Source organism: Lepisma saccharinum, chromosome 16 (assembly GCF_977018435.1).
Source record: "Lepisma saccharinum chromosome 16, izLepSacc3.1, whole genome shotgun sequence".
Classification (NCBI taxonomy): domain Eukaryota; kingdom Metazoa; phylum Arthropoda; class Insecta; order Zygentoma; family Lepismatidae; genus Lepisma; species Lepisma saccharinum.
Window position 1 is genome coordinate 19384994 of NC_139244.1, and position 27812 is coordinate 19412805.

The following is a 27812-nucleotide window of genomic DNA, read 5'->3' on the forward strand; positions in this document are numbered from 1 at the left end:
CCTTCAGTGAGTACGTGTGAGAAGAACAGCCATGAACACACAACCCATGATAGGAAGCGACAGGGGTAGCAAGAACCTCACGGACAGTAAACGACAAGCAGTGTACGAGTTTCTCTTTGAAAACATTACGGCTCGGGTAGTGAAGAATGGTCACCAAACCATTAACTGTTACCAAAGATGTTTACCGGGACATGCTCATCAACAAGTTAATCCCAGCAATAGATGCAGAATGGCCTCGTGGACTGCGCGCAGGGAGAATCCATGTGTCCGTTCAGCAGGACAATGCGCGTCCGCATATCGTTCCCAATGACCGCGCCTGGATGGATGCTGCAGCGACCAGTGGAATCACTTTGGATCTCCTATGCCAACCGGCAAACAGTCCGGACATGAATGTTTTAGATCTGGGGTGCTTCCGGGCAATTCAGTCTTTCCAGCATCAGGCAGCTCCACAAACTATTGATGAGTTGATCGCCGCAGTTGAAACATCTTTCTCTGATCTGACACGCGACAAGCTCAACAACATCTTTTTCTCTTTGCAGTCCTGTCTCATTGAAATTATGCGCCTCCAAAGGTGGGGACAACTACAGGATTCCCCATATGCAAAAAGCACACTTGAACCGCCGAAACGTCCTGCCATCTCCCTTGGAGTGTCCTCGAAACATTTATGACGAGGCTAGAGCAGCACTGGAGCACTAGATCTAGCTCGTTGAGGTGCTGAAAACCTTCCTGGATCAACAATATCTTTCGTCTTGATGTTTTATTTTGTCGAACTTCTTGGTCACTTTGTATTGATCCTGGATTGATTACTTTTTATTTAGCTTCTTTTGGATACTTGATCGGCCAATTTGTACTGATCCTTGAGTTATAAAGTTGTATGACTCATTCCCGTGTTTCATTTTCTTCTTCTGTACACACCAATGTCACAGTTTGAATATCGGACAATTATTATGGGACAACAAACAAAGGTGTACCGGACAATAATTATGGGACAGAGGGAGTAATTCTTCTCTTGTTCATAGGATTTTAAACCTCTTGGAAAAAGTTTCACTTACTGACAATTATCGATTTACGGGGCAAGAAACTCTCTCCCTCCCAATTCCTCATGAAGTATGTACATTTCACATATTTTTTGTTGTTGTCAATATTTCCCCCTCCCCCTAATTATTACCACAGAAGTTTTAACTAGATCATGTTTCAAGTTCTAAATATGAGATAAATTTGACAGGTATTATTTATCAACATAGCTTCCACCGATTTCCAAACGAATTAAAAAAAACAGCGAAACTTCTTACAGTATAATTTGTGAACCTTTCTAGTATCGACAATATTCATTAAAAAAAATGTGCACGGAGTAATGACAAGAATATCCATTTTCTTATTGAATCATTCGTATTTTCCTAAACACCAAGGTCTTAAATTTGTTTGGGTGGGCAGAGGAATTTTTTGGTGGGCACTTGCCCACCCTCGCCCACCCATCGCATTGTCCCTGGATGAATGAATCCATCTTTTTCTTTGTGAAATGTCTTACATTCGTATTTGAATTTCGGTTAAGTCGACATTCTGCCTCTAGGATAATGAGTTATGTTACATTCGATAACAGAGGAAAACAAAACAGATCATACATCTAAGTACACATATATTATTGAAGTAGTTTATTATCGCGTAAAATATACATGTATTCGTCGTAGGGAAATGAAACACTACATATGAAGTGTACGTTGATTGATGAATCTATAGTAATTTAAATGCAAGATTCCATCATGCCGTCAGCGTGAATATGCCAGTATTTTTTTTCTCTTTGGCTTTCCATGCAAAGGTAATCTCAAACTTTATAACGTCTGTTGAAGTTGGCGTCTGTCTGAACATTTTTACCTCTCAGAACCAATCCTTGACCAGGAGATAAATGGACATCTTCTATTGGTTCATCCTCAGCACTCATCAGCTAGAAAATTAAAACAATGACCTCATTGTGAATGAATTTTGTAATTAATGTTTGTAAACTATAAGCAGCAAGATATGAATTTAGCTCTATCTTCTTAAAACATTACCAACAGATTTGTTATTCTTCTGGTAAACCATTTCCAAATAGGTTAAACAAAAGATGGAAGCAATCAGTAAGTACATTGTATAATTCTGTGCGACAATAATAAGTTAAAGGCCGAAAGCATGTTACAGCAACTTTGATTTATAAGACCAGGCGAGTGAGAATGTGTTAACTCCGCCATCTGTGGTTCATAAAATAAGTTATAAGTTTTCGTTTTAACGACAACACCGAAAAGTTGAGGAAAGCAAAATAAAGTGTTTAAAATGTATTTGGGTAAGTTAAGGAGGCAAGTTTTCCGTGTTTCGGAATCGCGAAATGACGCGAATTATGCCATTCTTTTTTCCAAAATAACACCGAATTTTGCACTAACGCGAAAAACGTCGCGAAATATGCAATATAAACTGCGGATAGCACTTTTTCCGTTGCACTACCTGAAACGCTATCGTGATAGTTCGATTCAAAAGAGATTGTTACGCTTCATTTATTCGTTTGGCGCAGACGTGACTGACAGTGTTTAATCTCGTCCTGAAGAGGAGTTCCCTGGAGGGATCTTCCCAGAAGGGACGTTTTGCAGTAACGGGAACATTTTCGGGGAGAAGCACCTGTTGTTATTCAGGGGGGGGGACGTGTATATGCCGGTATTTTGACGTCGCAGAGGGATTTTTTTGGCATTTTAGGGCATTTACTGGCTAATCAGAAGGAATAGTTTTCCAAACGGAAGAAATTTGGTCTTTTCTCATAAAGGTAAGCCATATTTGTTTTAGTTTTTCTAAAAACTGTGTTTTTATGCTTGTAATAACCGTAGACTACAAGAGAAATAGTTTTTGTCATTAAAACTAATTAATCCCACTCATCTCATCGTCGCGATTAATCTATAGGCGTTAACGAACAAAACACAATACAACTAAGTACATAGAGCATATCTAAACTTGACTATATCTTCTCCCAAGAGACTGAAATCATGAAACCGCCAATATCTCAATATGGGTATATGTGATTATCTGGAAACTGAGTTGTGAATTTCTACGAATGTACAAGGAAAGCTATGGTCTTATGTGATCCTCTGGAAACTGAGTTGTGAATTTCTACGAATTTACAAGGAAAGCTATGGTCTTATGTGATCCTGTGGAAACTGAGTTGTGAATTTCTACGAATTTACAAGGAAAGCTATGGTCTTACGTGATCCTCTGGAAACTGAGTTGTGAATTTCTACGAATTTACAGAGAAAGCCATGCGCTAGATTAATTTTAAATTACAGAGGTCAGAAGTTAAATTAATTTAAAATTCAACCAATGCTTTGCACCTTCACGTATACATGAAAGATTCATAGACATTCGTGCATTTCATATCTTACTACTATAAGAACGAATAGACGTGTCGAGTTACATGATCACAAAGCACATACTGATCGCCAAATACGAAAAGAAGAATCTACATTGTAAAGGAACGATACACATATACCTTCACATGAAAATTGAATAAATAGTCTACCTGAATCAGCAACATTCTTCGTGTATCTTTGGACAAGTTTAGGTAACTTCCATGTATTGTCAGATAAGAAAATATAACTATTTCTCCCTTCTTGGCATAAACTGGCGTGGCTTTCTCAATGGAGAATTTTTCCTGTTTCGCAAGAGAGAAAAATCATTAGTAGTTGGCAACAATTGCAAAGAAATTTCATAAAGTGGAAGTGGGCTACACTCCGATAAAAATTTAACGTTCTACAACAAAATCAAATTGATATAATACTAAACATTTGATTCATGCATAATCAATGTCCAGCCAGACGCGAGGATCTGAAACTGCTCCCCCCCCCCCCACCATCGACCTTTCCCGAGGTGGAGAAAGAGAGGTCTGTGGTTGTAGGACGAAATGAAAACTTAGCATTACGCTTATGGTAGCATTATTTTACTTCTTCTCTTGGGAATATCAAACTTCCCATGGTGTATAAAAACACATAAACGAAAAGGGGACAGGTTGAAGATTTCGTTTATGTTGACAAAAGTCGAAACTTCCATTTGATTAGCAGCAACTTGAGGTTGTTTGTTCACAAGGAATACATTAGCCAAAGTGGCACAAAAGGGAAGTAAATAAGGGAATTCAATCAATAAACTCAGTTTTTTCACCACAAATTACGCTCCTCTTTTATTTGTGCCACGCATGAATTGTAAAAAACTAATATTGTATCAAACATTAAACCACTCACTATTGTAGAAGTTCATAAGACCACAAAAATCAGCCACAAAAATTAACATGCATGATCACTGTGATTTATCCTGCCAACTGATGCACTATTTAATTTATTACAAGTTATGTGATAATCTGTAAAAGGCCGTCCTTTCTTACCAATATTTCTTAACACATTACTGGTTGATTCTGTCTTTTTTATAGAGTATTTAATTGATTCCTCTATTTGGTTCAATTTAGAACTTTTTAGCACATTCTCGGCGCTATTGTTGCGTTTGTCATGACTAGGTCTCGGAAGTTGAGGAAATATCCTTTTTTTCCCTAGTGTCCGAAGACGAGGCCCAACATAATATATGTTCATTTTGGCTCATTGTAGGCCAGAAAAAGGTGGGTTTTATTTGTAATTTTTTGCCTCTTTCGGCGTTTTTTGGCTTATTGGTCCTTTTTTAGCCATTTTTTAGGTCTTAACGGCTTTTTTTGCAACTTCACCTTCTTTCGACTACGTTTTTACTGCCCATTCTCAATTCGAATCATCATCAGTTCATCACCTCTTAAACATCCTTTCTGTAGTAAAGAAGTAAAAAAAAGAAATAAATAAATATATTTGAACCATCCCTGAAACGAGAGAAAAACATTTTTGGACGACTGAAGCAGGTACGGTACAATGTCCTTTAACCGTAACTTGTCTGGAAGTTCGTGCTGGTGATGACTATTGTGATATACTGCAACGCCAACTGAGGTAAGGTTTCCCAAGTCCTATTTCTGTAACCCTAGTGTGGTTAGGCCAAACATGATTCTTCAAATGTGATTTTTCAAATTATGTTAATCTAAAAAATATATAATGTCTGAAATATAATCCGTCGCTCAACAGCCCATGAAGGGCCTAGGCATACCTACCGACTGCAGGTCTCCCTCCCACGCTTTCCTTCGTCACCTCTAAGCGTGGAGATCTGCAACCAGAATTGGAATAGTCGGGGGGTCAGCCCGACGTATCCCCAGCCGTTATAGTAGGTCTCCGTGACCGGATTACGCTTACTCATTCGAAGCTCCCCAATTTCCTCACGTTGGTGGGTAGCCACCGGCCCTATACGTAGACCGAATAAATTCCGACAGAGCCGGATTCGAACCTACGCCGTCCCGCAGTATAATGTCTGAAAGAAGATGCATTTCATTCATATAGTTTTTTTCACACTGTGTTTTCCATACCACCAGAATTTTGTATTTTTTTATTCATTAAATATCTAATTATTAATTAATTTGGATCACATTTATACGTCCTTTTTAAGTTTTAGGTCCTTTCTTTATATTTTTAGTTCTTCTTATAGGTCTTTTTTTGGCAATTTATAGGTCTTCAACTTCCGAGCCCTAGTCATGACGTATGATCAACAAGGAGAGCTCGGCCGTGGACGATGGGGTGTGAGAAGAGTGCAGAGAGCTGTATGGTTCAACTCAAACGTGCAAGAAAGAGAGAGAGAGAGAAATGAGCGAGTACAATGTTGGCCTTTGCGTAGCTACTTGTGCGATCAGCTCCAATAAACAGGTGCTAATTTTAAAAATTTACTGCCGGTATGTTTTTCGGCATCTTAATTTACTACCGGTATGCCAATTCGATCACTGGTTATGTATACTCAATTCACTTGTTTCGTCTGAATATAATTCAGTCAGACTCACCTGATCGACGAAATGAAACTCGGGGTCCGGAGATTTGTCCTCCAAAGGTCCAAGCTTGTGGGACCCCGGGTATACGGCAAGCCCTCCGTTCTCAGGGGTTGTGTCGTCCAAGTGGAGGAACACGGCGATCAAAGAATCTTTTTTATGTGGGAAAAAGCCATAATCCTAAGAAACACAGAAGAGACATTATAATTTTAAGAAAGACCTTGCGTTGGGAAAATATCAAAACATTAAATTTAGAATCCTCAGACTTTAAGATAAACTTGGATTATGGATAATAAACCTTTTCGAGCAAGGCCTCATCTCCAGGAAAGTATCAACTCGGGGCAAGCCCCGCCACCTAGCGACCTGTTGGGTGAGATGAGTCAAACATTTTCCTGCTCCCACAAAAATAGGCAATAGTTAGGCTGGAGAGTTCAATGAACAAACCGATCTCTTTGGATTATGATCAAGTTGAGATTAACTAACGAAGTGTACAATAAAATTTGTCGTGGGAGTAGGCACTAGCTCCATTATAAACACAAATAGCAGTGGCGTAGCGTTATAGTAGCCCGTACGCCCGGCGTTCCCAGATTTACAATTTCAAAAATGCTTAAATGCTGTGATTATAAAGTAAAACGTGACTAATTTCTTATATGTTCGACCTTCATGGCATTATAATGGCTATTTTTCGCGATCCGCTTGCAACGCTCCACTCTCAACACTCGTTCTAGCATCTCTTTTCAATGCCTTTCCCGGCCTGACGCCGAGCAGGTTCGGCGTACAGGACTCCTATATTCCTTGCTGCCTTTATGGAGGGAAAGCTTCCATTTCTACAGCACGCGCGTAAATGGGCTCTCTTACGCCAGCGTACGAGAGGTCTACCGTGATTGGTTCATGTGACCCTTCCTGCCTTCTGAAGCAGACGACAGCGGCAGAATTCCTACCCGGTTCTTCGCTCTAAACGCTCATGCAACTCGTGCTATGTGATGCTACAATACGCAATATTGACTGACGTAACTTTACCAATCTCAAATATACTGCTTCTTAATGGCCACTGCATTGTATAATTTATCGCACGAACAGCGATGTGTATTAGAAACTAAAAGATCAACACAGTTTTTGTCAAATAAGTTGGTGAAGTCCTCGTGATAGAAATTCAGCCTGTGGCTGCTCTACCACTTAACCCGCAAAACTATTATTTTTTATTGTATTTTTTCGTTATTATCTAACTACTTAATATTGTGTGAATGGAAATGTTTAGCATTCATTTGAAAACTCTTAACATCGAATGGTCTCTGGAGAAAATTATTTTAAAATGTTTATCAGCATTCTCAAGATGTAATAAACAGTGGTCTGAATTACTAATCGGCACTGTTACGTCAGTAGAGTGTACGATATTTGGATCATTCACTCTGCTTTTCACAGTGCGCCAAGACGACAGAGGTCCCTGGTTCGAATCCCGGCGTGAGCACGGGTGTTCTTTGTCAGTGTCCCTTCATCAATATCATCACTCATATTCATATTCGCAATTAACCAAAAGTGGTAGAAAAGCGAAGTAAAATAAACCAAATCAATCAGTAGTTGGATCGCCCACAACAATGACTCTACTGTTGTGCAGAGGCGCTTGTGATTCAGGTAGGTTTTTAATGACTTGCGTCATGCAGAAAGATATAAAAAAAGGTATAGAACACCAGAGTTCAAAACATCTGTGGCATAGTGAGGCATCTAATTTTCTAGCTAAAACATGCAATGATGATGTTTTATTGAAAACCCAGCTTACTTCAGGCAAATAATACCTGTGGCGACTAATACCATAAGTAAATTATTAAGCAAGAAAGGGCCGACTCTTCCTTCGGATTTGGCGTTCCCACCCGAAATGTCCATGCTACGCCACTGACAAATAGAGTAAATAAACCTCAATAACGATAACAATAAGTAAAACAAACATTTCACGCCTTCCTATTACGATAAAGTGCTGCGGGAACAATTCGTTAGTTGCACTGATCTGTGACGCTAATTCAACTTTAAACTCGTGCTGCCATCTATGGAGAAAAATTTAACTGCATAAGATTTTTCACATTTCATCACTGTGATTATCCTTTGAAATGTCCGTATCGTTAGTGTACCTAGGATTTAATTTATACAGAGACCTGAACCCAGTGTTTGATTACATGAGAAAATATGTGTGTATTGCTCTGATGAAATTTAGTACTTATCAAAAAAAAAATCTTAACGTTCCTTAACTAAATATGGCCTATTTGCTGTTCCCAAGTAGTTACAAGGTTAATTCAACAAATGACGTTAGTATGTAATTTAGACTGTCCGAACGAAGTGACTGAGCCTGCTGGCTCTATCTACAGTGCAGTAACTTGGGGACAAAGAAGCGAAATAGTTGGACCTTGTGATTGTGTTCTACGAGATCTAATATTGCATAGTCAAGTTATTACTAATTACATCTTCCAAGTGATAAGTGTTTATATCCCTAGTACATGTTATGATAGCTCATAATTTGTACTTTACAACAATGTATTTAGTTTAGACTCCAATCTACAGTACTGTTTATAACGAAGGAAAAAATAACACTATGTAAGGTGTACAGTGACGGAGCCAGCCTCATTTGGTTCCATCATATACAAAAGCACTTTTAGGCAAGAATCTTTCATGTCAAATAAAATGCCTTAATTATATTCCTTTCATTTCTTAAGCCATTAATGAGTGGAATAATATCACAGACTTACTGTTCATATGGACAGTACAAAATACACCATAAAAACTACATTCATTATCAACTCGCTGGATATAGCTCTACGTATAAATACTACACGTAACAGGATTGACTGATTGATTGCTTTGTTGTTTTAAGTCCACTTTATGCACAGTAAGGCTAATCGGGGCTGGACCTACAGTTTAATGTGGGATCCGAACCACTATGTGCCTCCACCGGGAATCGAACCCGGGACCCCTTGATTACAAGGCGACGACGCTACCACTGCGCCATCGGGGAGGCCTAACACGTAACACGATTTATATGTGAAGAGTGTGAGTAACGTTTTGCTAAAATGAGAAAATGAACCACGGCAAGAAACTGAAATAAGATACGCCTGTATTTATAAGCAGCTACAATCTTATTTAAATCCAAAGATTTTGCAAACTCTTTCTCAAAGGACAGAATAGATGGACCAGTCAACCACTCGTTACCATTCGATTACGAAGGCAACACTTGATTTGTCGTAAGCACCAGTTGATGGGGTATGCAAATTTCAATAATACAAAGCTTATAAAGCTCGTAAAAGGCAATTTTAAATGTTTCAACCATTGCAAGCAGCTGCTGAAGGGTCTTTCTGCCTCATAGTGTGCCACAACTCTAAACTCTCCCAATCACAACAGTTGGGAGAGGCGAAAGATTGTAGCTTTTTGTGCTTTAAAAAAGCGACGCTAACATTAAAGTAGACATCAAATAAACAATACCACCCTTGAATTGAAAGTGTGTTAATAATACAAATTTCTCTACCAATGAAATATATTACGTTTTGTTGTTCAACGACCGGAATTCAGAGCTTAGGGCTAAAAATGTGGAGAATGCGAGAAATACCGTCCACATAGGATGTGCCACTCTCAGGGAACAAAACCTACTTTCACTTCAAATTCACCTCCACTAGGAGACAAATAATACATTGACATAAAGCAATGAATATAGTTGCAACTCTTGAACTGGGTATTTTGATTGGAGAAAATGGCGGCTGAAGATTATAATTATATTTCAGAATGTAGTATGCATAAATACTGCTCAGAATTGGATCAATAGTTTTAGATGTGCTTTAAAGATTAATTCTCCTGCACGGAATTAAAATTAGCCACTATTAAGGTACTGTAGAATTATTTTCGAACCCCACAAATTATAATTAACATGTAGGACCAGAAGTGCAAGCAATAAAATTGCTCAAGCGTGCTGATTTTCGCACTGTACTGCAATGATTAGTTGATTGGATTTGTATTAAGGTTCACTGTATGCACAGAGAATAATTGGGCTAACCTTCTAGTACCTGAACCACTTAATTATATGTTACCTCCACCGGGGATCGAACCCAGGACCGCTAAATATGAAGGTAGCAGTTTTATCGCTAAGCTGGGAGCCCAATTTAATCATTACAATTTTTGGCATTTAAAAATTAGATAGTTTGTGTACTCTTTTGTTATTTCTCTTGTAGTCTACGGTTGTTACAAGCATAAAAACAGAGTTTTTTGTTGTGACGTTTCAGGAGAACACACGCTCCCTTCATCAGATATTTATTTTTAGTTTAGTTATGAAAAAAAAATCTGATGAAGGGAGCGTGAGTTCTCCTGAAACGTCACAACGAAAAACTGTGTTTTTATGCTTGTAACAACCGTAGACTACAAGAGAAATAATTGTACAATGCAAGCAATGCGTACATACAAGAAAAAAATATTACTCTTTTGTTTCTTTGACATTGTATTTCTCCCTCTCGAATATTTGCAGCGATAAGGATAGATATAACGATGAAACCTATGAAGGACCATCGCTAACACTCATGCAATTGTCGGTACTCGAATGAGAAATTAACAAACATAAAAGAAACATAACGGTTTCTTTAAATTTTTAACGTCGTCCTACTTATAAAAATTAATTTGTCACACCTGTTAGACCTATTCCGAAATATATTGATACGATTTATAAAGGCTCATAACTAGAGCCCGGAATTATAAGCGAAATACATATTCTTTTCCAGACTTCTAATGGTAAGAAGAAAGGTTATACTTCCTATTACATACCTTGATGAGCTATTTAACTAAAGTTGAAAGTGCTTATAAATGCTTATTTCTGCAGGAAACGGTTATGCTTGCTTATTTTATGATTTTGGTTTAAAATAGCATATTTTACCCAAATTTGTCATATTTCAAACCATGTTTCAATCACACTACGGCATCGGGATGACGAGATCAATGTTTCTAAATAGCCGCACGAGAGAAATGGCATCCTAGAAAAGATACAGTACATCCATAATCATTTTTCCAAATTACCTGATATTATAACACAGTTGAAATAATCCATTGCAACATTCGCTTTCTCTTATTGATGAAATTTCAGTAACGTTGTCTTCAGAAACTCACGGTGTTGCTAAAATTGTGTCCGACAAGCTCAGTCAGGAATTACTGAAAAATCCCGGTTACAAAGCACTCTGCCAAATTTATAAAAAGATTTCTGGTGAAGAAACAGACATTGAAGAGGAATTCACCGAAGAAGAACTGTGGTGTTTTTCACATGCGCCTGTGATGTCATGCTACGTGGAAAGAACATTTTCACTGTACAAATCATTCTTCACTGACAGACGCAGGAGCTTCACACAAGAAAATCTCAGGTAACCTTCCTTACATACTGTAACAGCTTTGAATAAGTTAAGAGATCTAATAAACAAATATTTTTTCAGATTTTACTGTATTTGTTTATGCTTATTTTAGTGCTTATTTTTTTCATTTTTTGTGCTTTTGTGCTTCTTGCTTATTTTACTGTTTGATTGTGCTTATAACTCCGGGCTAGTCATAACTGTATACACATTTAGCTGTACAATCAAAGAACCATCTCACAACCACTGAATACGTCCAGTCAGTAGATGGAGACTCATGATTGGACAATTACTTGGTATCAAATTATCAGTGGCCACTGTTATCCAGGCATATCTGCAACTAACCCCATTTCCCCTTGATTTTAGAACACATTCTAATCAAACGGAACTAGAAAATGTACTTGAACTTTCCCCAATAATAGTTTTGTAATGTAAAATGTAATCTTCTACTTTTTAACTTTTCTCTCGAAATGCGTATACCGTAGTACGAAAAATCTAGGGGGGCTACAGGGGGCTGAGACCTGTTTTGGGGGACTTCAGCCCCCCCCCAGCTCCCCTGTAGCGCCGTCCCTGCAGGTGTACTCAATATGGCCTACGTAGGTATATATCATAAAAGACATGCGCAAATGTGTGGAACTCACTAAGAATGACCAGACTGTGATGTGTAATCCATGGCCTTCTGGTAGCAAATTGTGACATGCCACTCTCTTGTTTATTGGTTAACAATGTTATTTCTTTGTGCAAATCTCACATGTCATTATGTAATTAATATAAAAGTGTATCAATATACTTATCTACCTATAAAAACAACATAGTTGTACTTTCTTTACAATTTCTGTTGCATATTTTGATGTGAAAGAAGAAAATATATGACTAGGCCATATTGGATACATATGTACCTAATATGGCCTGAACGTAAGTTTTTAATAAAATCTTCCCTGCATCCGTGTTGTTATTTGGAATTGGCTCCAATTTTCAGTAAACGTCCAGCAATGTTCCCTCTTTTGAGTCTTGCCACTAGATTTACCTTTCTGACTTTGTACACCACTAGAAACAACCGCAAACCTTAGGTAGGCCATATTGCGTTCAGGTACCTTATGTAAAGCTATCAATTATTTCTTAAAATATTATTTTGTTAATTGATTTGAAGTAGCAACAGACCCATCAGTCCCTTACTTGGATGCGCTCTGGGCCTGTATCAAATGTTGCTTCTGTTTGGTGTTACAGAAAGCGAACAAGAGTTGTGAAAAATGGTTATTGTTAATTCTAACATATTTTACTTTTGTAATATTCATAATATTTTAAAAAGACAATAGTTTACCTGGTGCATAGGAAAAGGGGATCCCTCTTCTGGTGGTTTCACATGTGCCTTAGTGTGGTGCAAGAGAATATTTGGTGTTCCCATAATTCCCTGTACAGCATCCAGAAGCTTCTCGTTCGTCAACAGGCGAGAAAACACAGCTGAATGATGTTGCAAGTTGTGGATGGACTTCACCTTAAAACACCACAAAATTGATTCTTTATTATTTTTTTTTACACCTCACTAATTAGTTCACCGATTGACAGGATTGCCAGGGTATCGTGAATATTATGGAACAAACTGATTTTATGCTGGCATGAAAGTTCAATAGAGTTTTCCTACGTACTATTATACTGACGATACGAAATGAGTTAATGCTTACCGTAGTTTTCTTCGGAGCCACGACACCAACTTTCCACAAGGTTTCCAAATCTTCGTTTTCGTTCCTGTTGAATATTTCATCGTATTCTGTAGAAATGTCATCGACCTCCTCTGGTGTTAATATATTGTCAAGTTTCACGTATCCATTATCTTTGTAGAATTGAATCTGTTCTTCAGATAGCATGGTTTATGAAGGAATCTAAAAAGAAGTAATGTTTTGTATCCGTCCTTTTCATTACATTACATTGAAAAACAACAACAATTCTGAACAGTGACCGAGTCAGAAGAAGCGCAGGGGAGCGGAAATCATCCTTTTACCGGTCTGCCACCTTGCCAATCCCATAGCAAACAAGAAATACTTATAAGGTTTAGATATTTGTGAATGCCTATAATTTGCAATTTCACCAATAAAAGTTACTATAGTCCGCGTCAAATCTCCTGCATATGGCCTTGAACGGCTGAACAGCACCAGCGAATCACAGACGTGCGGCGTTGCCGTACTCTCCGCGACAAGGCGTTTCGCTCAACCACGCTGTCTCTTTTCCGTGTGAGATTTCGACATGGCGCCGCTGCAGTACGCTGCTATTGGCTATGCAGGAGATTTGACGCGCACTCTAGCATCTGTAGCCAGTGATGTGCCGTAGACTATAAGTTTACGTCTACATGCGTTGTCTACACGTAATCTACGCGTAGATTACATTGGGTTGTAGTTTACATAGACTACGTAGACAATCTAAAGTGCATTAAAACTAATTTTCAAGACTTTCATGAAAGGAAAGTACACATTTTCAACTATTTTGGTTCCTAACGAAATGAAAAGAATCCTATTTACAACAAAATTTCTCTTCTCTTCTATCATCAACTATGGAAGAAGATAAATAGTATGGAAAAAAACAACAACAGATGGCAGTCGTGAGGCAAGAGTGGTCTTTTCCCCATAAAACACTCGAATATTTCCTATATTACGTTTCTTCCTAGGTGAGAAATTGTTCGAATTTGGAAGAAAGAGTATGAAAAGTTCTCCTCACACATCAGCAACTGATACACAGTATAATTTTCTTTTAATTCTACGGCACCCTTTGTTAAGTTATCACCTTTCACCATGTTGTTTACATAGATTACGTAATCTACGTGTATAAAATAGTCTACGTGTAGAATGTAGACTATCGTTGTTTACGCGTAGACGCACATCACTGTCTGCAGCCTATATGCTTCACAGACAAATGAAGTCAAAATTTGCTACATTTTTAAAGCGTCACGCAGGTAACGCACTTTTGTTAATGCTTTTCATGCATTCAGCCTATGCCATCATACTCAAGTTTTTTTTTATTTGTTAGCAGACGCCAGAAAGTACTTCATAATTCTATAAAATTAGTTCATTATAAATATTTTAATCCAATGTCATGTCTATAGCCTTGAATTTTGTATGTAAAATGTCACACACGTAACGCTGGAATGCCCCCGATGCATTTTGTTATGGCATTTAGGGGTAGCTATATTAAATTAGACTGCTCTAAAATATTTCCGCACTTGCACTACCTCCCCATTACTTTATTCTGGCGCCGTATCTGTTCCTAAGGGGCATTGCTGTTTAAAGATTTAAACAGGTGACTGCTTGTTAAAGTACATTATATGCGGTGTTTAACATGCAGAAATGTATGTTTTTTCATTAACTCTTAATAAGTATATGCGTCACGCTTCTTTATCTACTATTTCCTGCCTCGAGACGAGAATCGAGAATAGAACATCACATGTGTGCCACCGCAACTTCGAACTTTGAATTCGAAAGAAAAACGTTGGGTCCGGTATACATGACTCCTCCCTTCAATTTACGGAATTTTTTTTATCGCCACATAATGATTTTAGAACTATAGCAGAAGTCTTCGTGGCGCATAAACGAATATTTATGAAGCTATAGACAGTTAAATGTATTCCGAAATGATGCGATTTTCACCACAAGAGAACTATTAAATTCACTGTAAGTTTCGCGTCACATTTCACCATTTATTACTTAATTCTTAATTAAATTACTCATATATATATATATTAATATTTCTTTTATATATCCATTAAATCAAGGGCGACCAGGTTTTTTATAAGCAGGAACAGTTATGTCTAGGGCCCAGGACTTTATGTCCTATAAAACTGTAAAATATGTATGTAATTATGTCATATAAATTGAAAAATATGTCATGAAAAATTACAAATATGTCTGAAAATGCAGAAATATTCCCAGTAAAGCTAAAAATATGCACAACAGTACTCTCGAATTTATCCCATACCCGATAGAGTAGAGTAGGGACTGTAATGTACCTAATGTTATTTTTACTTTTGACTGATTTTTGTGAAAAGCGAAAAAGGCAAAGAAATGAGAACGAAACTTCTTTACTTCCCGTGCAACAATGAAAGAGAACATTTTTCCTCAATAATGTTTGCATGGCTATCAATTGTCGGCGGGATAAAGAAGTGGGGTATTATATTGTTCTGTACTAAGAAAAGACGGCACCTTTCTTCCTCCGTAATTTCCATATCCTGCCATCGACAATATGAACTATCCGTTGTGCTAAAGCTACGAAGAAAAAAAATGAAATAACCGATTACGTGCGAGAGAATTACGAAATTATACAGAAATATGTCTTATTACAACAAAATTGAAAAATATGTTGTAAAAACTAGAAATTGGTGAAATATGTCAAAATATGCTTTGTCAAGTTTGTCTATTTCGGCTGATTTTCATCAGATATGTAAAGATCTCACCCCAATAATAGATCCGAAGCCAAATGGAAAATATGTTATAACATAAAGTCCCGGAGCCTAGTTATATCATATTTACATTAACGATGATGCCTCAAAATAGAATTATAGGTTTCATAATTACTATGATAGGCCATAGAGGGCTGGATATTGCATGCGGCCCGTAATTTGGGTGTTCTGCATGAAAACTAACTGCCTGAGTGAATCCTTCATAATAAAAATTGTAGCAAATATTTTCCGTCTCTTCTCTGGACATTGGTAACTGAGAGAAAGCTCTTTCTTCCAACAAAAATTGTGCGTAAAATGTAACCCAAACGATTAATATTTATGAAGACATTGTCTTAAAGCAAGCATATTTCGAAGCAGTATAAAGTCTACTGTTCTACATCATTCATAACATTACAGAACAAAACTTACCAGTTTCTGTCCCAGCAGAAAAGCAACAGCAATTCACGTTCAATGTTCTTCCTTTTTGTACCCTTGCACACTTGCCACTTGACACCAGCAGATCTGAAGCGAATATCAATCAGTCTCTTACGTTTTTCCAAGAGCTCTTACGCCAAACATTTCGATAACCTAAGCGTCACTTCTGAATGCAAAGACCTTTGCATTATTATCTAACGGATTTGTTTAAAACGATTCCCATGACCTTGTATCATTCCAACATTTGCAAGTGATCAAAAGATGTCGTAACATCATATATGTCTATGAACCGGTTATAAGACGCTCGAACAGAGTTTAAAAAAGAACAGTGTGGGTGGTTAATTTTAAGTATAATCAATCTTTGATAGATAGTTTGCTAATTGCTTCAGTTGTGAAGGTTATTTTTCTTGGCTCGGTTTAATTTGTGTATACGTGTGCATGTTTATGTGTAATTATTTTTGTTGGTTTCTGTACAATGGGATAAACTGAAATGTTATTCTTGCAGTTAAAAATAGGCATGTAGGGTAGCCTACTAATCGAGAACGAATAGCATTTCTTCAAAATGCCAACAATGCTACAAGAAACGGAGCTGGCGAAGATAATAATAAATTATAAGTAATGTTAGGACACCTTCCTGCCACCTAAATTTTAAGAATGTTTTAGAGCACAGCAAGAAGCACATACAGAGGGGGATAGAGACAGAAACATAGAGAGATAAAAAGTGAAGGAAAAGTTAAAAGGAAAGAGGAAGAAAAATAATGGGAGAGAGGAAATGATGGATAAACAGAGTTAAAAAGAGAGAAAGGGAAGGGAAGAGAAGCAAAATTAAGGAAGAGAAATAAAGATAGAAGATAGCTACAAAATTATAAAGGGTGTCCCAAGTAGAACGCCTGATTTGAATTGCGCCATTGTCATGTTGTTGTTGGGTTGTCGGCACTGTTCTTACATATTGTTGTTGCCTTATTTGAATGGTGTGGATATTGAACACTTGTGGTTCAAGCAGGATGGCGCTACCTGCCACGCTTGCCACGAGACGTTTGTCTTACTGCACGACAAATTTCCGGGCCGAGTCCTTTAGCGCAACGGCGACAAGAACTGGCCAGCGAGTCGTGTGACCTGACAACCTGCGACTTCTTCCTTTGTGTAAGAGTCATCAGGAGTTCATCGATAGAGTCACTACATGCAGAGCACGTCGTGGGGCACATGTGTGACAGATAGTGGCGGCGATTGGGTTTCCAAAAATTGGGGGGGGGGGGGCAAGCTTTGCAAACTGGGTGGGGAGCAAAGATAGTTTACTTTCCCTCGTACATAAGGTTTAGCGTAGTGCGGAGGCAAAAGTGGCAAAAAGTGGGGGGCAACAGCCCCCTCGCCGACACTGGTGACAGATATTGTTTTTCTCACTTAACTGACAATATGTACCATTTGTAACGATGTAGAAATATATGCCATTTCATGAAACATTTTTGTCACATTATTAAATCCGGCGTTCTTGTTGAGACACCCTTTATATTTGAAGCAACAATGATTCAAATTTTCTCTCGGATAGATGGCACTAAACTAGATTTCGTATACAGAAATGTGCAGACATAGGAAAATTTTCCATCGCTGATTTCACCACCATATTGTTCTTGTACAGTCCAATTCAAAGAAAAGTATACTCAAATTGTTCGTCACCATAATTAGTGACTGTGTTTTGACCATTGTGAGGTTAAAGAATTGAAACAAAACCATCGATAAAGTATACTATAGGCATCTGCAACACCATGAGTATAAAAACATTGTGAACAGAATAAAAGAAAGGGTTAGTGAAAGAAAATAGTCATGTGCAATTTGGGTTCACGTATCTTTGAACTTGACTGTACACCCTGCGTGTTCTTGAAGAATAGAATTGTATTCATACTGGCCTCAACCCCACCATCCTATGAAGAAAAAGAAAAGTCACCTTGCTGGAGATGATTTTCGACCACCATCCCACTACTGCGAAACTGGCATTTACTTTTAAAAGGAGCCTTGCCCCCTTTGCCCCCTTTTCGGGACGCCAATATTGGAAATGGTGTTATCATTACATCGCTGACAGGAAGTTCGTGAAATGTCATTCAAGACATGAGAAGAGTTCTTGAACAGAAAACTGACGTAACATCGTCACGCCAGGCTAAAGATGACAGGCCGTTTCGACAATCTATTCCTTATACTGATTCGATAACTGCAAAATTAATATGTTAGATTCTTGAGCATCCACAAGGAAATTTTCAACCAAGCAAGAGGATATTCTAATATCATTTTGTACGGTTGACATACACAGTTTGCAAAGAAATCTAGGAATGTTTCTTCTCCTTCTTCTTTTCATCCAGTTGGACGAAGGAAACGGTGAGTTACAACATAATTAGAAATATTGTTTCAAACTCTCTGAAGTTGTGGAACATTTTATTTGCTTTTGTAATGAATACATGAAATCGCGACTGTACAATCTTATGAAGAGTTTGGAGAATTTTTGTGATTTTTTCCCCAAACCTTTTATGTTGTAGTTGTCTAGAATTATAGAAACAAATATACACACATTGTATATACAGGGTGTTCCGTATCAAAATTCCTAATTTTTATCAGTTGCGGGATTCCTCGATGGTAACGCTATCGACTTGTAATCAAGAAGTTACGGATTCGATACCCAATGGAATGTCTGTCAACCTGTAGTAGCACCATTTTGAATTCGAAAACTTCCTATGCCAGGATGATCTATTGGTCTTGTATAGTTTTGGAGGAACTTGATGAATCTGATCCTACTTTAAGCTGTAGGCTCAGTCCCTCTTAGCCTATCTGTGCATAAAGTGGACTTAAACAAACTGTTACTTTAATTCCTTGCTACTGGTAACAGAATGAACTATATTTATTTTAAAGAAAGCTAGCACACTAATCTTCAGTTCGAACGTTGACCATAAATAATAAATTTCACTACTCTTTCTCTCTCTCTCTCTATCTCTGCCAATTTTATATTCATATTTATACTTTTTGTCACTTTCAATAATTGCTGTGATTACTGTCAGAACACCTTTATGCCAACCAATTGATAGTGCAGTTATCAATGAACGAGTATCGTAAACGAGGGCACGTTCTTCTGTCTGTCTGTCTCAAAATGAATAACAACCTAAAGTTCTCGGTTCGATCCCCGGCCTGCACGTTTGTGAATACAGTGTAATAAATTTCATATAATCATCATTCAGCCCACTGTTTCGATTAGCCGAAGGTTACAGAAATGCGGCGCAAAAAAAATATACAAATACAAAATGAATAATCTATTTCTGTATGTGGTTGCTGACTTCGAGATGTGGGTATTACCACTCTACAGATTTTAAAATCATCAAGATCTCTTTCTACTAGAAATATATATGGATGTTTAATGTCATATGTTTATATAAATCGAACCAAAAAAATAACATGTTCTAAAGGAATAAAGAAATCTGATGAAAAACTTTGACTTTTATGTAATCTGCAAACAACGAAGCAATATTTGTTTCTTTTGTTATTGCAGCTACTGTTCTACTGCCATCTACCCACAGAAAAAGGTACCACATGAATGAGGCACTGGATTTGATGGCAGAAGAGATTACTGCAGAGCTCCGTTACAGAGAAGGTAGGAACTTGTCCAAGGCCTTGAGGGACATAGCTAAGGAACTGCCAGCGAAGGGACTGACTATTGTGTATGATGATACTTTTGGTGAGTGTTTCATCATTACTCAATAATCTAAAATACCGATACTTTACGAAATGTATTAATTCTTTCTAGCTATTAAAACTTTTCGGTAGGCCCAGAGCAAGATCTAGGAGTTTCGGGTTGAAAACCGTCCTCGAAGTAAGCATGGATATGGACAAGGCAACGCCGCATATCTATCGTTGCCATATCGTGTTCTTTGGTTGTTTACCCTTTCCCATATATGGTAAAAAACAGTGATGTGCCGTAGACTATAAGTTTACGTCTACATGCGTTGTCTACCCGTAATCTACCATATATGACCCCTACCATAATTGTACGTGTAGCCTGATAGCGGTGGCGCTATTGTCGAATATATCAAGACATGACGTAACATATGGTTTGCATATTTTTCGATGGGACAGACACTAACGTAGGAAGGATTTTTTTCGGAGTGGCCTGGGTTTGTAAAACTGAATATCACAGAGCTGCGTTTTATGTAGGTTTTTGCAGTTCTTTGCTAATTTCATTTTAAAATTTTGACTTTTCTCAAAATTTTGGGAAGCTCTGTAGCCACATCAGCTCCCCATGTATGCCAGTGGGCACAGGTATCCTCTGGTAGTATATATCGATGAACAAAATGATATTGTTACTTCTTGACTTGCACAATGTAAGGGTTCTTTACAGAAAGTACACAAGGACAAAACAGTTACATTTAACTTATATTTCTTGGAAGACAAAAGAGCAGACTTCCGTGGCGGAGTGGTTAGCACAGCGGTTACGAAAGGGGGTCCCAGTTACGAATCCTGGCTGTGAGTGTCCCTTCGTCAATTTCATTATATCATCACTAATCATCTTCGGGATTAACTGAAGATAGAAAAAAATTGAACGTGAAATTATTTGTTTCTTCCAGTCGTTTGATTAGCGTAAATAAATAAATAATTACAATTCATGACTGCTCAGAAGCATAGTGTTATGATCTTCATATATCCCATTTGAAGGCAAAACTTCTGATTCGCTCCCTCTCCCCTTAGAAAATAATCTGTGAATTCTCATAAACGTGTACAGCCAACGGCAATAGTGGACAAATTGTCTGTAGCTATTTTCATTTGTTTTGTTTGCTTTTATTTCACTTCCTGTATTGTTTTAAGGAATGGAAATCTGTTGATGCAAGCAAATGTTATTCTCTGCATATTGAAGTTTCTATTTCATCACATTGTTGATAACTGAATGAAAATGGCGATGAACAATCCACCTACTATTCCTTTTGCCGTTGTGTGTACATCCACTTTTCATGATGTATGCGTACACCATTTTAGATAACTCATGTATCTGCTTTTCTCTTTCAGATCTTAGAGGAATTATTCATATAATCAAGACGCTGTTTAAAGATCATGTCAGCGTAAAGAGCTACTCGATCTTATCTGAAGAGGAAATGGATATGGTAACGAAATATTTCTTTTCACAACCGTTTCATTCGTAATACCCCTTCCACAACTTCCTTGTAAATGTAAAATACTCTCTACTTTGCCCTCTAATTTGCATTCCAATGTATTATATTAATATTTCATGTATTCGTAATTGGTTACAATGGATAGAAAGTGACGTTACTTGTGAAATATTTGCGAATGTTCTGTACTTCTAAATCTGTTTCTCAACCACAGGCGCCTTGACATCAATTATACCGGGCAATAAGAGGTTCACCTAAAATTTCATTAGATCCAATGATTGATAACTAATTTAAACCTAATTTTATATTTTCAACAAGCCACACTTTAGACATACTCCTGTTATTACCTTCATGATTAAACTCCCAACAATTTTACTCCTAATTACCTTTAATTTTGTTTAAAAGAACTTTATTCATTAGTAAATATGTACCTATGAAAGTAAAATATTAATACATCAATTATGAAATTTAAAAAATAATGTACGGAAAGCGATCTCAATGTTCAGGATCTAGGAAATTTTTAGTTTGTTTGTGTAAGTATTTAATTGCATTGCCTTCATCTGATGATAATTTGGGTACCAGTTTCATAGATCGGAGACACATTAAAATCGGATATTTTGTGTTTCGCATGGTTCGTAATTACCAATTGTGTATTGCGGAACATAGTTCAAGGTGCCATTATGCTTTTTACACGAAAACAAACTCAATTTTTCACATTCTGAGTCCTTTTTTTTATTCCTTTCTTCGCTTCCGGAACACACAATATGGAGGGCACATCTTGACTCCCGTTGTGGGTATACAGTGTTTCAACCTTCTGCACCGAAAAATACTACTATCGTGTTCGTCACCGGTGGAAATTATACATTATGCACGGGTAGCTGACGGATAGCGCCACGAACCATACACGGATAGCCCCACACACCATTCACGGATAGCCTCACGAACCATTTCCGATAAGGTTAGGTTAGGTTTGGTTACGTTAGGCAATCATAGTAAAAAAAATAGGGTGTTGAAACACTGACAGGGGCTTACATCATCAAACATACGGAGCATCCGGTTGTCGTAGGGCAAGCAAATGAAAGCAATGGCAATTTTGCGTCGGTTAAATATTTCTCTTGAAAAATGCAAGATTTCCCGGTCAAATATATTCCACGATGAAAGAAAGTACCTCGACGAACGTTGTAAACCTTGGAGAAACTAATTTCCGTAAGTAGTTTAGTGTGTAAAAATGAAGAAATGTGTCTCCGATGTATGAAACTGTTACCATAATTTGAGACGGGATGTAATACGCGCGGTACAATTAACAAATATTTTAAGAAAATTTACTACAAGTAAACATTAATGTGCGATTCGAAATTTAAAGAAATAAAGAATCATGAATTTTTGTTAAATTAAACAATCAATAATTAGATGTAACACTTGCACTTTATCATCAACTTTTATTTAACGGATGGCAAATATACGATTTAACAATGACTTCAATTTTTCAGTTATAGTTGTTTTACTGTACTAGTTCCATCTATACTTTGTACGAAAAGTAGAGCTACATTTCTGGTAGAATTTGAAAACTCTCTGAATTTTAGTTCGCTTAACTTCTTTTTCTCAGGTTTTCCTAACTCTTACTAACCACGTTGACGCTTCGTAAGAAGTTAACAGGTTCTATTAGTGAATTTTTAAAGTCAGCTGATTGATATCATTTCAGGATCTGCGTTATCAATACGAAAGAAGTTTTCAGACAGCCTGACCTTTGTATGATCGATGATTTGCTGACATTTTGACAATTCTCGCAACCTTTGACTTGGTTTCACGCAAGATATTCTATTTCCAGTTATGCCCAGTCAATATCGGATTCTATCTGAGTGAATCACGCTAACACGCTAATTCTTTACAAGGATATTACAAGAACTTATTTCATAACGAAATATGTTATCAACACGAACAAAAGTACATCGCTGTACCTATACTCTGGATTACAGAGGTCGGGCCTGTTCATTTTACTCTTTAAACATTGTGCATTTATCATATTAGTCCCACAACAGACAACCACATAATATCAAAGTACATATTTTTTTACTTTGCATCACTCAATGTCTGAACTTAGATTCTGCAGACAAGACGAGGAAATCCTTTTATTAATTCCCCTCTCATGGTAATATTTTTTTAAAAAAAATCATGTCTAAAATCTCAATTATATGATTTGAACAGGAAGTTATTTATATCTTTGCAAAATTGCAATCTGCTTACCTAATTTGCACATGAGTTTCCCAGCTGCTGGAGTTGCTATATGAAGTGCAGTACAAAATTGTTCGAAAGTGGATTTCAAGTAATACAAAACTTGAAACCGAGAATTGGAGTATTCAGCAAGACTAGAACTCTTTGAACCGTTCAATGATACAACACTGAAATGTAATGTAATGTAAATGTAATGTTACTTCGACTCTTGCCACTTTTACCTATTCTAACAACAAGTTTCAAGAGAGCTCATCTTGTCTCGTCTTAACAAATTTATTTTCTTTGATGAGGATTTAAACTATGATCCTACAACACAAAACAACTACTCCACATACATGTAAGATAAATTCATGTTCCACACAGACAAAAGGTTCAGAAGAGTATTTTAAATACCTTAAAAATATTCAGTAGTGATGTTTCAATATTTAACTGTAATACGACATTCTTGATTCTGCTGTTGCGAACGAGAATCAGGCAAATCAGGCCTACTTAAATTGTCAACATTGAGTCCTATTAAAAATATATATATATTTTAAAACCGAATAGAAACATTTCTAAGACAAAGAAACACTTTTCGATTTACACAAGACACAAACTGCAACTATCGCCAAATAAAAACAAAGCGTTTAAAGTAATTTGAACAATGCTCTTCAACTTAAATGTTAGTTGCTTTCTGTCTGTAAGTGAGAGGTTGTCAGTGAAGTCCACACTGTAGATTCATATATTTTGGGGGATTCAATTTCGAAAATAATACCTTCAATATGCCATACTGCCATACTCTCTCTCTCTCTCTCTCTCTCTCTCTCTCTCTCTCTCTCTCTCTCACACACACACACACACACACACACATATATTAATGAGAATTTTAGATGCTTAACCTAATGTTTGTGTTCCGGTACAATTATTAATGACAATTTTAGATGCTCAACCTGATGTTTCTGTTCCAGTATAATTATTAATGACAATTTTAGATGCTTAACCTGATGTTTGTGTTCCGGTATAATTATTAATGACAATTTTAGATGCTCAACCTGATGTTTGTGTTCCAGTATAATTATCAATGGCAATTTTAGATGTTGAACCTGATGTTTGTGTTCCGGTATAATTATTAATGACAATTTTAGATGCTCAACCTGATGTTTGTCTTCCAGTATAATTATTAATGACAATTTTAGATGCTCAACCTGATGTTTGTGTTCCAGTATAATTATTAATGACAATTTTAGATGTTGAACCTGATGTTTGTGTTCCGGTATAATTATTAATGACAATTTTAGATGCTCAACCTGATGTTTGTGTTCCAGTATAATTATCAATGACAATTTTAGATGCTTAACCTGATGTTTGTGTTCCAGTATAATTATCAATGGCAATTTTAGATGCTCAACCTGATGTTTGTGTTCCAGTATAATTATCAATGGCAATTTTAGATGCTTAACCTGATGTTTGTGTTCCAGTATAATTATTAATGACAATTTTAGATGCTCAACCTGATGTTTGTGTTCCAGTATAATTATTAATGGCAATTTTAGATGCTCAACCTGATGTTTGTGTTCCAGTATAATTATTAATGACAATTTTAGATGCTCAACCTGATGTTTGTGTTCCAGTATAATTATTAATGGCAATTTTAGATGCTCAACCTGATGTTTGTGTTCCAGTATAATTATCAATGACAATTTTAGATGCTCAACCTGATGTTTCTGTTCCAGTATAATTATTAATGGCAATTTTAGATGTTGAACCTGATGTTTGTGTTCCGGTATAATTATTAATGACAATTTTAGATGCTCAACCTGATGTTTGTGTTCCAGTATAATTATCAATGGCAATTTTAGATGTTGAACCTGATGTTTGTGTTCCGGTATAATTATTAATGACAATTTTAGATGCTCAACCTGATGTTTGTCTTCCAGTATAATTATTAATGACAATTTTAGATGCTCAACCTGATGTTTGTGTTCCAGTATAATTATTAATGACAATTTTAGATGTTGAACCTGATGTTTGTGTTCCGGTATAATTATTAATGACAATTTTAGATGCTCAACCTGATGTTTGTCTTCCAGTATAATTATCAATGACAATTTTAGATGCTTAACCTGATGTTTGTGTTCCAGTATAATTATCAATGGCAATTTTAGATGCTCAACCTGATGTTTGTGTTCCAGTATAATTATCAATGGCAATTTTAGATGCTTAACCTGATGTTTGTGTTCCAGTATAATTATTAATGACAATTTTAGATGCTCAACCTGATGTTTGTGTTCCAGTATAATTATTAATGGCAATTTTAGATGCTCAACCTGATGTTTGTGTTCCAGTATAATTATTAATGACAATTTTAGATGCTCAACCTGATGTTTGTGTTCCAGTATAATTATTAATGGCAATTTTAGATGCTCAACCTGATGTTTGTGTTCCAGTATAATTATTAATGACAATTTTAGATGCTTAACCTGATCTTTGTGTTCCAGTATTGCTCTCACATGATGGATGTGTTAAAAAACAAAGAGGGAGAATCAAGTCTTATTTTCGCTGCCGAAACAACCGCAGGGGATCTCTTAGCAAAAGTGAGTGTGGTAGAATCAAAAATTCAGTGCAACACTTAGCCTATGACTTTCACAAGCACCTCTCCAAATATCTTCGTGCCAAGACAATTCGTTACAGTTTATCAACACTTTTCGAGTTACAATTCATATTGTTTAAGAACTGCCTATGCATTATGAATAGTTGGCGAGAGTTGTACACAACAGGGTTCATATTCAGATAGGAAAAAAAATATATAAGGGATCGAAGAAAAGTTTGTCACAGTAGGTAGAAAGTATGGAGTACAATCCATATATATATATATATATATATATATATATATATATATATATATGAGAAAGTTCCTGGGATAGGTGTTGCATCTTATTTAATTATTTGTATCGCTTCCAATGCTTGATGCATTTTCTTTACATTCAGTTTTCATAAGTATTTGACTGATACCGGTTCCACAAATTAATACTGTTTTCAAATTTCTTATAATTTTCTTATACCAGCACCACTGAACAGCAATGATAATTCTATGTTTAGACAATAATATATATTTGTCAATTAAATGTTGCGTATTAGCAATGATTATTAAAATAAAGAACATGTCTAAATGTGAGTTAACAAGAAGGAATAGATATTTTCGCAACACGACTGCAAATTTTCTAAAAAAAAATCCGGACAGGGATTAAAAAGAATGTACTGTCTTGATTAAATCGGGACGTCTTATAGCCTCGCATCAATGGTCATGAAATAAAACTCCCAGAGACTGCATACGTCTGGAGTCTGCCTCTCTACACAACAAACACATTAATTTATGCAAGGACAAAATTGAAATGTTTACAAATTTGAAAAATCATCGACGTTATTTTCGTAACTCTTTATAGGTTCACATTTAAAAACTCCAGAGTTCGAGGGGGGCGTGGCCCCCATGGCCCCTTCCCTGGGTACGGGCCTGACAATTCCAATCGTATAAGTACTACCTATACATTATGAATATCGGAATGTAATCATAGAGCGTGCTAATTGAAGACAAACAAATTGGCCAACTTATACCCCTATTCAGATATTAAACAGTAAATAAGTGGTCAAAAGTTACGACTGAGAATCAATTAATTGCCACGAGATGGCATGATTGTATATTTCACCTAATATTCAAATACTGTACTTGCTTAAAACTTTAATGAGGAAAATACTTTATAGAGATTCTTTTTTTAAAATCATGTCCATATCTGAAGTAACCATATTCTAGCAAATCTTATGTTAAGGTTCGCAACGAAATTATTAAGTTATATTACTGATTAAAATCAATCCCTCATTCACTATAAAGGTTTTGCAATATCAAGCCTGCTCAATAGAAACACGCAAGGATAATAATTCCCAATCGAAATATATATTAGAAGTTAACTTGTTATCACTGGCGTACGCAGATCTATACATGAGTCGACAGATTTTATTGTCATCTCCATGTTCAGAACCGTGCTTTAGCTGTGTTGATGAAGAGAAATGTGAACAGCAAAATATTTCAGATCGGATTATGTGTTTCATAAAACCACTATGCTTAAATTACCTTTCCGCTGGCCTGTATGATCCAAATAGTTTCCTCAGCTAGGTAATTCTTGTGAATGATTGCAGATCAATGAGAACGACCTGGTCCGTCGAAACCTTCTGTATATTTTCTACCTGGAAACTTTACCTGATTCTGACGAGTTTCACGCCAACCTCGATGGAGCCATACGAGTTGCTATCATAAGCAAGCCCCGAAATGGAACGTGAGTACGCCCTTCATTATTTACGTAGTTCCT

General features: G+C 36.7%; 2 protein-coding genes across 2 annotated transcripts in view; one reads left to right on the top strand and one right to left on the bottom strand.

Moving 5' to 3' along the window:
• Positions 1-1637: 1637 nt before the first annotated feature.
• On the bottom strand, positions 1638-16253 carry LOC146000312 (putative alpha-ketoglutarate-dependent hypophosphite dioxygenase). The gene is made up of 6 exons (XM_083137817.1): positions 16100-16253; positions 12930-13127; positions 12569-12742; positions 5903-6067; positions 3536-3667; positions 1638-1942 (listed from the first exon to the last, which is right to left on the bottom strand). The coding sequence occupies exons 2-6, from the start codon at positions 13110-13112 to the stop codon at positions 1823-1825; spliced, it is 774 nt and encodes a 257-aa protein (XP_082993943.1). The 5' UTR covers positions 13113-13127; positions 16100-16253; the 3' UTR covers positions 1638-1822.
• Positions 16254-19639: 3386 nt separating this feature from the next.
• The window catches only part of LOC145999967 (ionotropic receptor 40a-like), a 68008-nt gene continuing 59835 nt past the window's right edge, over positions 19640-27812 (top strand). The window contains exons 1-4 of the mRNA XM_083137261.1: positions 19640-19817; positions 21140-21234; positions 25950-26045; positions 27643-27779. Coding sequence (XP_082993387.1) covers positions 19673-19817; positions 21140-21234; positions 25950-26045; positions 27643-27779 — 473 coding nt within the window. The 5' untranslated portion in view covers positions 19640-19672. The remainder of the gene's footprint in view (positions 19818-21139; positions 21235-25949; positions 26046-27642; positions 27780-27812) is intronic.